At 41.9% G+C, this 17,500-nt stretch overlaps 1 protein-coding gene across 1 annotated transcript in view; it reads right to left on the bottom strand.

Annotated features, from left to right (window-relative positions):
- Positions 1–17,500, bottom strand: part of ush2a (Usher syndrome 2A (autosomal recessive, mild)) — a gene marked incomplete at both ends in the record, with an annotated part of 324,178 nt that overhangs the window by 64,035 nt on the left and 242,643 nt on the right. Inside the window, 3 exons of the mRNA XM_080433174.1 lie at positions 8,701–8,902; positions 16,086–16,240; positions 16,759–16,956. Coding sequence (XP_080289300.1) covers positions 8,701–8,902; positions 16,086–16,240; positions 16,759–16,956 — 555 coding nt within the window. The remainder of the gene's footprint in view (positions 1–8,700; positions 8,903–16,085; positions 16,241–16,758; positions 16,957–17,500) is intronic.

Here is a 17,500-nt window from a genome sequence, read left to right as displayed (position 1 = left end):
ATTTTTATTTCAGTCCAACACATTTTATGACCATGAATGTTACATGAGAAAATATCCAATATTGCCAAAGCACCTGCATTTATAAAAGAGATCCTGTCTGTGTCTTCTAGAGCAGAGTTTCCTAAACTTTCCATGCCAAGAACCCCTAAATAGCCACAGCCCCTTGCTTTTGAAACAGCTGAAAATTGCGATAATTGTCAATCTACAAGTTCACTGCATCACATTCTTGAAATGGTCAAGGTCAAAAATAAGTTGCAAATGGTTAAACTGGCACAATAGTGTTATGGATTAAATTTGAATTTATGTACAGTATACTGGGCACTGTGGGCAGTGGGCAACGGAAATGATGCGAGTTGAGAGTGCATGCCCCAGCCAGTTATGAAATACACGTTGTACCTGTTGTCAGAGTACCTACATATGGAGATTTCTGTATCCGTCTTTCTGTGTCCCTTTTATGCCCATATATGGAGTTCTGTTTGAGGCATGCCCACATATGGAGCCCAGGCCAGTCTATGAGATCAGTACTATGACCTCATATTGATGGCAGGAAGGTACTTCATATATGGGCCATGTATGGGGATTTGCGGTTTTATATATATTTTTGGGAGATTGGCTGATCTGACCGATTTCCCACTCGGCATATCAGTCCCTCGGGTCCTCGGCAATACGCATGCCGAGTTTCAAGTCGATCGGTCGGGCCGTCCTCGAGCTATGCGGGGGACAGACAGATTTGCACAAACGCACGTGCGCACGCACACGTACACAGAGATTTCGTCTGCATATATGGTCAATCAATCAATCAAAACTCCTCTCCTCTGTTCGTTTGCTCTCCTCTCCTCTCCTCTCCTCTTTTCCTTTACTCGCCTCTACTACAATCTTTTCCTCTTCTCCATTTCCTCTCCTCTCCTGTCCTCTCCTCTCCTCTCCAGTGATGCAAACATGAGCCAACATTTTTTGGTTACAGTATTTTCAGAGCAGGGTTAGAATGAAACCAGTGAAAGTTATGAATGGTGATCAGCACACTGCACTTTATGCTTACAATATATACAGTTCTAAACTAACAATATACCATATTAATTGTAATCTACTGTATTACATTAAAAGAGTAATGACGCCATACTTCTCTTTCTCTTCTCTTTATCTTCCCTCCTTCCCATGTTTCCACCCCCATCCCCCGCCCCGCCCCTCCCGGTATGTGGGGCCAATCAGAACACGAGTTAAGGGAGGATCCATTAATAAATAAAAGATATTCCATTCCCCGCTGTTCTGAATTAATAATGAAACTACAAAATACCAATTAAACACATGATTAATGCCATAATCTATATAATTGCAGGCAATAACTCATGGTGGGCCTAATGATGGCAATACTTAATATTGATTCCCATGGGAATATGTTAGCAGTGCTTATTTGTTGCTATGACATGTCACTGTTCAGTAATCATCGCTAACCAGAGGTTGTTTGCGGCGCTTCCTGAAGATAATCATTTTAAAACTATTCTTAACCATAAACAGTAATAATGAACTAATAACATTTACTTTAATGAACTTTTATTTAACCAATCTATCAGATTTTTTTTTACCATAGTGAGTCAGTCAGGCTACATAAAAAAACGTTCAGGATTACATTATCTGATTTTAATAATCAACATTATTACAAACCACCATTATGCTTAGCTAATCAATTATGTTTGTTTTATTCAGTAAAACAACAAACTATTTCACACCAAATCCTCCTTTTTTCACCAATTCACCAGTTAGAAAGTCAGAGAGTATTCTCCGCTGCCTGGCCAGGAGATCAATCCGTATAACATCAACATTATTGGAAGTGAACATCCACATTGGTCCACGGTTCTACAGCTGAAGTGGGACGAGTGGACCAGTGGGCTGACTGGGAACAGTGGGAGCTGTTCTAGGATCAGCAACAGAGCAGTGCTAGCCAGGGAAGATGAATAATGGCATATTAAACATTAAGGATGGGGAGTTGTGAGGCAATTATTTCTGCTCATATTTCAGTGAAAACACTTAGATCCATCCATCCATCTTCTCCTCTCTCACTCTGTCTTTTTTCTCTCTCTCCTCCCTCGCCTTCTGTGTACGTCTCTGTCTCGCTTTCTGTCTGTTATTTCTGTCTGTTGCCCTTTCTTTTACTTCTTACATATCTCTCTCCCTCTCTCTCTCCCTCCCTCCATCTCCATCCTTCTCTCTCCTACCCTCCCTCCTTCTCTCTCTCCCTCTCTAATGCTCCAGGCGTAGGTGTAAGTGGTGGTTTGAAATCACTGCTAATAATGGATTAGATTTATCTGGTGGCAATTCATTAGAATAACACTGGACAGGGAAAGGAAACTGGGAGAGGGAGCGGAAACACACACATGCACACACACACACACACACACACACGCACACGCACACGCACACGCACACGCACACGCACACACACACACACACACACACACACACACGAACACACACACGCACACACACACACACACACACACACACACACACAGTTATGCGCACGTGCATGCGCCCAGCCATGCATGTGTATGTATGTGCAATCATTCTGTGTCTGATTGTGAGAGCCATGCAATGAACAAACTAAACAGAAACATAATCACACATCCTGATAGGCTTGTGATACTGTACTGTTTGTGTTACCACAATGCCTTTTTTCCCCCATAGTATGATGCATCATTTACATTGTGATTTATAGCATGCAAATGTATAATCCACCACTTGTGGCATCGTAAAACATGTACTGTATGTGCTTATTTATGCTCGGTTCTATTATGCAAAAAATGTGTTCATTCATTGAGCTTAGCGGTATACAGCGCTAATTCTCCAGTCAGGTGAGATGTATATTATTAGACATTAACCAAGATATTATTAGTATTTGACACACTTTGGTCGAAAAAAAATATTTCACATGGCCTACTCTGCCATAAGGTTTATTCAAACAGGATGTCAGGAAATTGGACTATGCAGCAACGACATTGTTATTACAGACAGTCCTTGAATTGGGCCGTTACTAACCACTACAGAATAGAATATAAATAGTTATTGTCCACATAAGTGGATTTTTTTCCCCCACTTGTCGGCCAGCTTAAAGAAAAACATTGATACCACCCGATAACAAGAAATAGTTGACTGCATGGTTCGCCAACTGAGCAATTTTAAACCATAATTTTATAATTAAAAGTAACAACACCAAAAAGCCTCACTCTCTGTACCATGTGTGAGCAGGCTAACGATAGGTTAGAGCTCACAGTAAATCTGTCAGTGTTACAGGTCCATATGGTTACATTTGTGAACTCTGTTACAAATGGATAAATTCACTCTTTTACTGTGCCGTGCTGGGACAGATACTGAAGGAATTATTAGTGAAGTTCTTCTGTATCAGTCCTCCATGCTACTGTCTCTGCACATGTAGAAAAACTGTGGACAAAATATTGTATAATGTCTCTGACGGATGTGGATGGGAGAGTCACAGGGCTTGAAATGTCACATACGGCACTGAAAGCAGGGAATGCCAAACTACACAGGCTTTTTAGAAAAGTTCTCGAGGAGGAACAATGCTGCTATCACACACACACAAACAGGTACGCTCGCACGTGTGCGCACACACACACACACACACACACACACACACACACACACACACACACACACACACACACACACACACACACACACACACACACACACACACACTCTCTGACCATACAAGCCAACCACAGGCCTCATGGGGACAGTTTATTGGCTACCGGTGAAGGCAGATCCTGGGTCAGTTCCAGCGCACAGAGAGCTGAAATGTGACACTACTGTACACTGTCAACCCAACACACTTTAACATCCCTCATTGTCACTCCTGTGTGCTGTGATGCTTCCACACTGACCACTGCCTATACCAGCCCCTGATCCATGACATCACTCTGGAGCAAGGGTTCTCAAAAAAAATTAACTGCCCAAAATAATCATATTTGAACTGGGGACCCCCCACCCTGACAAGCACTTGGAATTGTACGCATTACATACTTAGGTTCCACAGATTAATATTGTGAAAATAGCCGAACTAAAAGTTCACAACGGCAGATTGGCTATTTTCACAACGTTTGCCTTTTTCTTACGTAATATTTGACAATTTGGTATTAAAAAAGGTCTTAAAAGTAATTAAATTGTCACTTTAGAAATGTGCACATATACCCTGTATACACTTATAATGTATGTTGGTTTGAGTGAGAAAACAATGTTGCACATTAAGCAAATCATCTGGAGACCCCCCTAAATAATTTGGGGACCCCCCTGGGGGTCTCGACTCCCAGTTTGGGAACCACTGCTTTAGTTACGAGTACGGGTTCCCAAACTTTCCATGCCAAGGAGGAAACCCAAATAGCCATGGCCTCTGGCTGCAGCCCCCCTGTTGCAAATTGGAAAAAAAAAAAAAACTGGCACAATAATCTAATTATCAATAATAATGATTATTATCCTATTATATAATAAGAAAAAACCTCTGTCCGTCAGTCAGTCAGTCAGTCAGTCAGTCAGTCAGTCTCTCTGTTCCGCATGGTTCTCCTCAGTGGGTTGAGCAATTGATCTCAACTTGCACATGGGCATTGACCACTAGCATGCAGACAGTGAGGAAGCCCATTTTTCACTTTCCTAAAATGTACAGTAAGTTTATTAGCCGGAGATTCGGAGTTCGGGCTATGGGATCTCTCACGCACGCACACACGCACACACGCACGCACGCACGCACGCACGCACGCACGCACGCACGCACGCACGCACGCACGCACGCACGCACGCACGCACGCACGCACGCACGCTCGCACGCACGCACGCACGCACGCACTGGCACAGACATAGCTGGCATAGCTCTTGGTGCTAATAGCATTAGTGTGTAGATTGTTTACTCATTGATACAATGGAGCAGAGCGTCGGTGAGCGCTGCTGCTCCGACATTCCAGCGCTTTTTTGAAAACTTGTGAAATGGGCCATTGTGTATGAGTATACTTTTACTTTTGGTACTTTAAATATATTTTGATATCAATACTTTTGTACTTTTACTCAAGTCACTTTTTTTTACTTTTATAACAAGTATTTCTACATCGTGGTATTGATACGTTTATTTAAAGGCATAGTATGTAACTTTGCCCTGTTTTTACATATCAAAAGAATATAAATTTTTACCCTCATTTTTGTAGATCTGTTACATATTAATTTTGGGGTCCTTGACATGAAAATGTTTGAGAACCACTGGTTTAGACAACATTAGGAAGGAAGCCCAAATAAGCAACTACACTTTAGAAACAAGCCCAAAAAAAAACAACCCGCAACTACCAACATTTGCAAGTGACTTACAGAAAAACAAGTCAAAAGTCGCGTATAATAAGCAGACATGGCAACACTCTGGAAGCCTCCTTGTATGTCCAAAACCGTTCCATTTTATTATTATTATTAATTTTTTAATGAAGTAAAATAGTGTATTTTTGTGTGACACTCTTGTATGATGAAGTAGGGCAAGCTACGAGGGGGGGGGTGTAAAAGATGGAGATATGAGGTTTTGGCCCGACGATATTTCTTCTCATGAGAACTACAATATTGTCACTGTCGGGTGGAAACCAAAACTGTTACTTTTCTCAAAATGGTACTAAAGAGCCTGTGTTCCAATGTGGATCAATGTATGTATTATTTAGCCATGAGCTCTCTGTTAATACTTTTCATCGGTTCAATATTTATAAAACCAACAGAAAACTTTCATTTTTTTTCCAATAAAGTCAAAATGGTTGATCTACAAGCTCACAACGTGTCACATCGTGACTGACGCCTTGTGAGCTTGTAGATCGTCTATTTTGGCTACTTTTGTGTGACACTGTTGTATGATGAAGCAGTAGAGCTCTTCACGGGTCCGGAACCGAAATGGAAATGTGAAATCTGATCCAATTTTGACCCGTTCCGAATTTCTAGGTATTAATGTAATATGTGTGACAAAAGGTTTCTTTGTAAATAAATGTGGACTTTATGAAATAATAGCAGACCTATTGACCAGAATGACCACTGACCATTTTATGATTAAAGCTTTGCTTTCACCTCGTTCATTGAGGACAACGGTGTCAGAGGAATCCATGAATGCACGCCGGTGTTTTCAAATCAGCCTGGCAGCTGGCTGGCCTTGCAGTACGGTGCGGTGCGCATCGTGGTGTAAAGTAACTAAGTACATTTAAGTACATAGTACATTACTTCATTGCGTTACTCCCCTGATTAGTGCAGCTGCGCGCACACGCAGCAGGCATACTACGGGTCTTCTCGGATCCACTCGGGTATTACACATAATGATAGATAGACCCGCGTTCCGAGGTAATACTGACCGATTCCGCCCTGCCCCCGAGTGATTATGATAAAACACGGATCAGACCCGTACGGGTCTCGGGTCCTCTCGGGTATTTTCGGAATCGGGGGCCCGTGAAGAGCTCTATGAAGCAGGGCATTAATTTACGAAAAAGATAAAGAGTTGAAATATGGATCATATGAGGTTACTGCCCAACAGCAACAATATAATACAATGAGTTTCTATGTAATTTAATTTCTATAGGGGATGCACAATATTTAGTTGGCCGATATCTGATTATGGATTAATTGCATGGTCAAATCGATCAATTAGGATATTGAACAAATTAAATGTAGTATTTTAACTTTTTCCAACTTGACCCTTTTGAAAGCTTCCCCAGAAAACACTGGTTAAATCTGCAGCCATCATCATCACAAAAAGGCTTTTTCAGCTTCACATTCAAACATAATAAACGTTTACCAAAACAAACATTGAAAACACCAAAATACAGCAAGAGGGCAATGTGTTTCTGCAGGTAAACCAAACACCACCACACTCCAGTGGAAATGATGGGTAAAAATTATTTTGTTATGTAAACACAGGGCAAAGTTACATACTATGCCTTTAAATAAGAATCATGTCCAGTGTTTAAAGACAACATGAAATGGCATTTTGACAGTATTTAATTTCAGTATTGTGACCGATTTCCTAGTTAAAAAGGAGCATGGCACATGACATGAAATCTGCCATTATTAGCAACATAATAAAGAGTTACATTATGATATCCAAAATCCCTCAGAACTCCACTTTCCAATACTCATTTGTTAATTGCATGGTTTACTTAATACTTTCTCTCTCTATATATATATATATATACATAAATATATATATATATAAATATATGAATGAGTAGATGAATAATAATATTATATATATATATATATATATATATATATATATATATATATATACATACATACATACATACATACATACATACACACATACACACACACACACACACACACACACACACACACACACACACACACACACACACACACACACACACACACACACACACACACACACACACACACACACATAAAGGAAGACCTCTTCCTTTTCAATTAGCTCCCCTGGCAACCCCCACATTGAAAAGCTGTGCTCTAGAGAAGGAACCAGAAGAGATGTGAAAGGCTTCAGAGGTCAGAGACAGTAACTGATAAAACAAGCTAGTCTAACTGATAAAACTGATCAAACAACCCAGCCTAAACAACCTAACCTGAGAATTGCGACCCAATGGAGTAAAGGATTTATCACTGAAAATTGTAGTTTTTTTGTTTTGTTTTCATTTCATATGAAAGTAGAGGATCTAGAGCTATAGGGTGGTATGTTCAGATTGGTGCAACCGTTTTGATAAATTATAAATGGTCTCCATTTCAAAACACCTTGATCCACAGTGTTTTACAATTTGCATTGCATTCAAAGACACACACACACACACACACACACACACACACACACACACACACACACACACACACACACACACACACACACACACACACACACACACACACACACACACACACACACACACACACACACACACACACACACACACACACACAATTACATCATGGTGCCACAAGTGTGTGTAAGATGTGTGTGTCTGTGTGTAAGTGCGTGCGTGCATGCGTGTGTGTGTGTGTGTGTGTGTGTGTGCACACGCATGCACGTATGTTGTGAGTGATGGTACAGTGCCAGTAACAATGCTCCTCTTCTGGACCCACAAATCACTCAGTACTGACATCACTCTCTGTGCATTTGAACGTACTGTATTGTTTATTGAGTCTACGTAACCTAGTGTAGTATAGTGTTTGTGTGTTTGTGTGTGTGTGTGTGTGTGTGTGTGTGTGTGTGTGTGTGTGTGTGAGAGGGGACTGCATGGCGGGAATCAGGTATATAAATTCAGACATTAGATGGTTTCCAGAAAACAGCATGTATAAATACATAGGCAGGTGGAAAGTATAAAATGCGCATGAGAGGAGAAAGGGGCAGATGAAGGAGGGATGGAGAAAGAGATCAAGAGGGTTTTATTTGTCACTTACATACATTGGTACAAGCAGTGAAATGTTGATCCTGCATGTCCGCAAGACTGTGAGCAGTACAATATACACAAGATAACTGTACAGGCTGTTGACAGAAGACAGGACAGTCTGAAAGTTGAGGACTGTCGTGCGTGTGTGTGTGTGTGTGTGTGTGTGTGTGTGTGTGTGTGTGTGTGTGTGTGTGTGTGTGTGTGTGTGTGTGTGTGTGTGTGTGTGTGTGTGTGTGTGTGTTCTTGAGTGTGCGTGTGCGTGTCTTACCTGTGATAACAGTGTGGTTTGTGGTTCCAGCATTTAGAGTGTAATTGGTTCCTGTTCCAGTCTCTTTGAGGACGTACTGCTGGACGATTCCGTTGCTCTTGATTGGTTCAGGCCAGGTCACAAGGAGGGAGGAGGGGCTTAATGCTGTTACCATGGGAGACCGCACCCCTTCTGGGATGCCCTGGACTGTCACGGCTACCACCTGGACACACAGAGACATATGGACACATGAAGACAGAGGGACAGAAAGACACACAACGTCCCCTTACCCTAATCAGTAGTGCTGGGCACAACAAGCCCCACCACCATTAAACAGGGGAGCTCCATCCTTTCTCCTAGGTGTTGAGGTTTGTCAGATCTGGTCAGATACATTTTGTATTTTAGACTTTTGACCTTGACCCAATTGCCCCCAATTTATTCAGGAAACTAGGGACCATTGGCCACCTTTCCTGAGGCTGTTTTCCCGTAAATAGGATGCTAGTGTAAAAGAAAATGGATAAAACACTTTCCTAAATGTTCCATTATTCTTTTAATGGAAGGAAGGACAAACTGGATGTTTATCTTCAATACAACACAACATTAAACATAAAAAATTCAATTAATGGGAATGTGTCTCTGTTTACAATAATACACCTCGTCTTTTTGTCTTCGTGGAACTATTGTTTTTAATTGTACTGCTGCCTGTCTTGGCCAGGTCTCCGTTGAAATTGCCAACTATCTTTACCCCTTTTTTTAAATTAGTATTTTTAAATTAATCTAAATGGCTTAAATCAAGGCTAAATTAAATTAAGTAAATTAAGTAAAAAGTAAAACATTAAATTAAAAACGTCCATGTACATCTGCCTAGTTGCCCACGAGAGCAAGAAACATCCCAACTATAGGGAGACAGTACAGTATTTTACCACATTATGGCAGCGCATGTTTTCTTTTGTTGCTTGTTTTTTGTGAGCTTTTTTGCCAGACCCAAGGGGTCGGGCTTACATGAGGCTTTGTATCTGTTTTCTCCATACATGGTATGTCACTTTGTCCCCCGGCCCCAGCAAAAAAAGTCTGTCCCTCTTTCGTCATAGAAGGGACATAGAAGGGACACACGTCATGCGAAGCCCGGCCATTCAGATTTCAACCACTAGGGGTCTGGCAGTACCAGGTCTCCTGGTTCTAGTTTATGTAGAGATTGTGGAGAGACAGGAACAAGACAGGAGTCCGATTCAAACAGGGGTCCTCACACCTCACCAGGATCAGGTGGTCAGTGTAACTGGTTGAGCTACCAGATAGTGATGCAACAGTTAATCAAACTGATTGATTTAATCACATAAAAATTATCAATTTTAATAACATGATATTTTTTGTGACCCCCCCCCAAAAAAAACCCTAACAATTTATTTTATTTTTTTCTCAAGATCTACAAGCTCACATGTGTAGATCGACTATTTTCACTATTATTGTGTGACACCATTGTACGACAAAGTTTAAAACAGGGCTTAAGTGGTTAGACTAATCAATTTAGTCGATTATACAAAATTATATATATTTTTTTGCGCCGATTGATTTATTAAAAAAATCACGCTTATCGATTATTTGATTAATCCAAAAAGATATAGATAGTATAATCAAATAAGAAATGAATTGATAGTTGCCGCCCTACTACCATGGCAGAGCATCATACAGTAAAACAACAAACTGTACTTTACAACGTAGCCTGGTTTAGTTTTGCTGCTGAAGAATAATCTGGTACAGTTGATGAGTCAAAGCAGATAAATACAGCTGCCAAATCGGATCATTCATCATTTTGAGTCAGTTTATCTTAGCTTTATTTAGACAGTATATCAGAGAGACAGAAAACTGAGGGTAGAAAGGACATGCAACACAATGTATTATAATGTCAGCTACCAGCAGGCCAATGTTATATTATTTGAGGTAATTAAGAATACAAAATAACAACTGCAGTGCTGCAACTACAAATAAGAAACAGAATTAGTTTTATTTGTTACATCACAGTTTTACAGGTGGAAAGCAATGGGGGAAATGTTGTTTTTTTTTGTAGTAGTAAAGACTTTCGCAGCCTGTCAGCTTCCGGAAGTAAACGTCACTTTCCTTTCCTCCGTAGAGGATTTCATTATCAGCTAAAATGTTGTAACAATCCAATGTGTATTTGAAACATTAGCATCATATGCAGGTGGAGAAAAAAAAAGCAGCAGTTACAATGTTTTAAAGACCAGTTTGTGAGGCATGGAAAGGTAAAAAATTCAACACGTTTCACATGGTCAAAGACTGAGACTTTAACATGCTGGAACATGGTGCTGTGCAAGTTTAGTATAAACTGATATAAACGTATCAGACCACGTCACAGTGATATCATGCAGGTAACACGTGCGCAGGCATGTTGCAAAAGAACCATGACAGCTCAAAAGACACAATGGAAAATAATTTACGGCACATACGTGTAAAAATGCATTGCATCAAACTTTAGACTGCAGTTTTCCTCCCAGTGTGGAGGAAGAAGGATTAGGATGTTTACTGTGACCTCTCCTTCTTTAAATATATACTCCATGGTTTGTGTTGTGTGTAAGCGATTCCCAAACTAGTTGTCCTTAAAACTCCACCTCCAGCTGCTGTGATTAGCAGTGAGACGCACAGAGGGAGCGCTCATCGACCCCCGGAGGCAATCGACTGCTCGGCCAGAGGGCACTCGCACTCCAAGCGTCTCGCTCAGGAGTACCTCACGAGCCTCGTACACAGGACGTTGAGTGAACCTAAATGAGTGCTCCTCAAAACAACAGGGTTGGGAATCGCTTACATTCGCGCACGTGCAGTCTCAGTGTTTGTATACAAATAATTGGTCTATAGTATAGGTGTTGTGCAGGACAGTGAAGTATAATGTAGTATAGGTGTTGTGTAGTACACTGTAGTATAGGTGTTGTGTAGTACACTGTAGTATATAAGTGTTGCTTAGTACAGTGTAGTATACGTGTTGTGCAGTCATAGTGTAGGTGTTGTGTAGTAAGTACACTGTAGTATAGGTGTTGTGTAGTACAGTGACGTGTAGTGTAGATGTTATATAGTAAACTACGTGTCATAGTTTAGGTGTTGTGTGGTACAGACAGTGTATTGCAATTTACTTCAGTAAAGTAATAGGTGTGTAGCATTGTGTTGTGCAATGTAGGGTGTTGTGTAGCGTTGTTGGTTCAGTGTAGGGTGCTGTAGAGTGTGGACGCTGTCTGAATTAGGACACAGAATCCCACAGCAATCTGCTGCTAATGGCAACAGGGATATCCTGCCTTAATAGACTGTCACTAACACTTCCCACACCTGTCCAGAGACAGCTAAGCTATTAGCACACTGCTACGGCATGTCCATACACACACACACACACACACACACACACACACACACACACACACACACACACACACACACACACACACACACACACACACACACACACACACACACACACACACACACACACACACACACACACACACACACACCAAAAAAAGGATATAGGCCTATGGTACATACATTCACACCATAGAAGAATAGAAGAGAGAGGAAGAAAGAGAAGAGAATATAAGTGCGAAGTTATAGAAGTTAGGACCCGTTATCATCCGATAAATGGATATGTATTAGGAATTAGGCCACCATTTGAAAAGATTTTGTGTCAGGGACACCCATAATAGAAGACTAGATTAGATTTAGTACAGCATTCTACGTAGTTGTGGAGGTAACAGTGGAGAGAGTGAAACCTAAGATCATTCTTATTATATTCTCTCTTCTAACCGGTGAAATAATAGTGAAACTAACGACTTTCAAACTTGTGCCTCTATTTTGGGCATGTTACTGTATGTCATTATAGGCGAAGATTGTTAAAAATTGTCAAAATTTGTCCCCCAAAAATCTAAGCTTGATTGGCTATTTACGCTATTCGTCGCATGATGGCGCATAAGTGGTTAAACATTTTGCTGAGGACCCCCTGGTAACGCCCTATAGGACCCCTGGGGTTCCCCAGACCCAACTTTGAGAACCACTGATATAACAGACACAGACTAATGGCTGCTGGAAAGACAGGATGTGCTGTTTGGACCGAGAACAGGCAGGAGAAAGAGAGAAGAAGAGAGAGAGGGAGGGGAGAGGAGAGGAGAGGAGAGAGGGAGGGTGAGGAGAGGAGAGTGGGACAGAGAGAATGATAGCAGACAAATGGAGGGGAGGGAGAACAGAGGTAGGCTATTGGAAGAGGAGGGAGGACATATCGCACTTTGTCGCACACTAAGTGACCAAACAGATTACATCAGCTGTTGTCAGAGCAGTAGGGTGTGTGTGTGTGTGTGTGTGTGTGTGTGTGTGTGTGTGTGTGTGTGTGTGTGTGTGTGTGTGTGTGTGTGTGTGTGTGAGTGTGTGTGTGTGTGTGTGTGTGTGTGTGTGTGTGTGTGTGTGTGTGTGTGTGCTCCAGGTAATTGCAGTGGTGTATCGGGTTAGCTCAGGTTAGCACGTAATTGGGACTGTTTGGCCAATTTTCACTGTTGTACAAACTAATACAACTCACTCACTCTCACCACTCTGCTGTGTGTGTGTGTGTGTGTGTGTGTGTGTGTGTGTGTGTGTGTGTGTGTGTGTGTGTGTGTGTGTGTGTGTGTGTGTGTGTGTGTGTGTGTGTGTGTGTGTGTGTGTGTGTGTGTGTGTGTGTGTGTGTGTGTGTGTGTGTGTGCGCGTGCGTGTGTGCATGTGTGTCTGTGTGTGAGTGAGCATTTGTGAATGTGCATGCGTGTGTCTGTGCGTGTGTGCTTGCGTGCGTATGTGTGTATACCGCAATGCATGGCTGAACACAGTGAAGTTAGAAGGAGAAACTAAAGATTCAATCATTAGAAAATACAGACAGCAGAGAGACAGAAAGCAGAGAAAGACAGACAAAAAGACAGAAGAGAGAAAAGCAGCAGAGAGACATACAGGAAGACAGAAGAGAGACATGAAGCAGAGAAAGACAGACAAAAATAAACTAGAAAGGTGCAATTTGGGGAAATTGCAAGTGTGGTTGCGTTGCACCGACGTGAGTCGTGGGTTGCGGCCGCCGGGACCTGAGGAATACGCTGGGAGGAATAGTGTTGGAGGCCATGCGACGTGCAATTAAAATTTGGTGCTGATCAGATCCTGCGTTCGTGATATATGGCGTTTTGTTTTTAAGATATAGGCTCCTCCCACAAACTTTGCGAACCAATTACATTGTCACATCACTCCTGAGATCACTTGTATTTCATTATGAGAGGATTGATCCCCCCAAAAATCATGTTTTTGCATCAAATAGTCCCCCTATGGATCAAAGTGGAAATGCTTTTGGCAATTTGTTGAGTACACAACCCTCGACATGTGATTCACATTTGGGGTTGATTGGACTTTTCGTTCATGATTTTTGGTATTTTTGTCAAATAGGCCCATCCCACTAACTTTGGAAGCCTATTACGGACGAACGATAGGGACTATCAAAATTCCGCCTACATATGGTTATCACATATGTCCAGAGATCATGTGTACCAATTTCTGTGAGATTTGGTAAAAACATTCTACGACCTACGGTTCAAGAGTTATAGGCCGAAAGGTAAAGTGGGCTGTTATAGCGCCACAATGAGGTCGACTGGTGTAATATTTTTGTTGTTGTACTGTATGTAGGCCACTGGACTATGAACTTCCCCTCTAAGTGTTGCAGACCTGCAGACCTTACAGTTTCCGAGAGAAAAATACTTGAATGTGAGTTTTTGCATTTTCCAATTCAAGTCAATGGGAAAAAGTAATTCACTGATAAATTGATATAAATTAAACTATATAACATATTGCTTACAAAAATGGAAGCATACGATTCCCGATGAAGCCGGTCGATATATGGCTTGAGTGTGTGCCAAAACCGTGCCAAACTTTGGATCTCAGGGGTAATGTGACAAAGTAATTGGATTGTAACATGTGAGGGTAGGGGCTATTTCTTAAAAACAAAACGCTGTATGTCACGAACGCAGGATCCGATCGGCACCTAATTTTAATCGCATGTCTCCCAGCAGATTCCTCGGGTCCCAGACTGTGTCGGTGTGATCGAGGCAACCACACTTACAATTTCTCCAAATTGCGCCTTTCGAGGTCGTCCTCCTTCCCTCCTGCTCTCCACATCTCCATGTTTACTAGCTCTCTGCGGGTTCTACCCCCTCTCCATGACTTCTCTCTCCCACTATCCATCCATCAAATTACCTCCCCTCCCTCAATGACACCATCCCTCCATCCATCCATCCATCCATCCACCCACCCATGCATTTCTAAACCAACCATCCATGTTTAATTCTCTCATCTACCCACCATTCACTGCCCCCTGTAGTAATAGCATGTACACTACAAACTCCTCACTGAGCTCAGAAGAGAAAGAATCCAACCCAACCCAAGCCATAGAAAGACACTTTTTTAAATCACCTCTAAGCTGCAAAAATTAATTGTTGTGTTGATATCAGCATGGCTACAGTACAGAGATAGTATGTGGGGGGGGGCTGTGTGAAGCTATTACCGTCTGTTATCACACACATCAGGTAGGCTCAGCAAATACATAGCCTCAGAGAGAGGAGAGAGAGAGAGAGAGAGAGAGAGAGAGAGAGAGAGAGAGAGAGAGAGATAGAGAGAGAGAGAGAGAGAGAGAGAGAAATGGAAATAACAGCTTGTTCAGACGTGGGAACAGTACAGAGGTTGTGTGGGAGCATCACACATGGTTTCACATTGAAAACCATAACAAAAGTAAACATTTCAACCCATATGTACTTCCGTTCCGTTTCCTGGATACCACATACAGTAAAATAGAAAAGTATGGTCCTCAGAGCACAGGTCTCCGCCAGGCTGGGTTGCCTACCCAGGGCTTGCAAACATCGGAAGTCAGTCATAACCACTTGGATAATGTGTACCAATTTGTGTGAGTTGTCGACAAAATCTGTAGGAGTAATAGCAAAAAGTGTGTTTCGCAGAAACGCAAAAAGGCGGAACATATCTGGCACAAATCACTGGGGCCCATATGGAGAGTGAGGATCCAAGGAATCCAGGGGATAAAATAATCTTGATTGTATTGTACTGTTATAGTGCCACCACGAGACCGATTTGAAAAATGTAGGGTGGCATTTCTTCCTGGGCCTATTGGGACTGTACGTGCAAAGTTTCACAGATTTGGACAAAATCACACACACACACACGCACACACACATGCGCACACACACACACACACACACACACACACACACACACACACACACACACACACACACACACACACACATGCGCACACACACACACACACACACACACACACACACACACACACACACACACACACACACACACACACACACACACACACAGGGCATCTCTGGTACCTGTGTACTATCCGCGCATCCAGCCTGGTTACAGGCTCTGAGCTGGTATCTGAACTCCTGGAAGGGTCCGATCCCACCCACATCTGTGAACCTGTACTCGTTGCCGCGGTAACGTTCCTGTCCATCACGCAGGACCACGTAGTGAGTGATGATCCCTGAGTGGATGGAATTAAAGACAGTTAAAGCAGCTTCTCTACTCTTTCTCTCCTACACTGACTCATGAACCCTCAGTGGTCATTTAACCCTAAAGGTCATTACACAGCAGGAGCCATGCGAATAAACAATCTGGAAAAAGAGACGCAATAATTTCCCATCAAACCTTTATTTCGGTCATGTCTCAATCATACAGATTTTAATCGCGCTGTAAAACAACTAGCAGTTTAAATTAATGTGAATAAATCACAACAAACAATCGCTCCTGGTGTGTACGGACCTTAAGAGTAACACATTTTTACACACATTTCATCACCCTCTCCTCCACCCCAGCATCCACCTGTGCGATTTGATTCTACATTTCATCAACACCAACTCTCTCTTATATTACAGCCATTCAGTCTCAATAAATTGGACAGTTTTTCATGTGAATCTTTCAAGTCTGACTGAAATAAACATTAACATCTGTGTGTCTGTTCGGCACTCAAAAAGCTTTCTATTTGAGTTGAACCGAATGTACCGTTGGGCCTGGCAGGCGCCTGCCACTGTAACTGGATGATGTCATCTCGGTCACTCAGGCGACTCCACCGGGGTGGGGGCACGCCCCATGGTTTGTCCTCATTGGTGGTCACTGTGCCTACGTCACTGGACACCTTACCAAAACTGTTCCAACCCCTTACTCTGTACTGATAGGAGGTGAAGGGCTCTAAACCTGAGTCTGTAAGGAAGGAAGGAAGGAAGGAAGGAAGGAAGGAAGGAAGGAAGGAAGGATGGAAGGGAGGGAGGGAGGGAGGGAGGGAGGGAGGGAGGGAGGGGGGAGAAAGAAAGAAAGAATGAGAAAATGAGAAAGAATGAGAAAGAAAGAAAGAAAGAAAGAAAGAAAGAAAGAAAGAAAGAAAGAAAAAAAGAAATAATCAGTCAATGAAAATGTTTTCACTACACTGTTCCATATGGTATTTTAAAAGATGTTTCAGGGCCAGGCACAATTATTTGTTTAACACATTTCATATACAAAGGCAATTAACAGTACTTTACATAAAGGCATCAAAAGTTTCAAAGGCATGACAAAGCATTTTAAGAAATAAAGGATACAGTAGAAGCGAAATAAGAGAAATAAAAAAATAGGCAAACATTTACTTTTTGTCACTGTATCAGCAATACATTTGTATTGTAGGATCATTATTCTTAAATCCAGAACAGTGTTTTAACCATTTAAGCCCTTTTTGATACATCATACAACGGTGTTGTGGCAGAAATAGCCA

Source organism: Gymnoscopelus braueri, assembly GCF_963280865.1.
Source record: "Gymnoscopelus braueri genome assembly, chromosome: 1".
NCBI lineage: Eukaryota > Metazoa > Chordata > Actinopteri > Myctophiformes > Myctophidae > Gymnoscopelus > Gymnoscopelus braueri.
The sequence above is the reverse complement of the archived record's forward strand: the minus strand, read 5'-3'. Positions and strand labels throughout refer to the sequence as shown.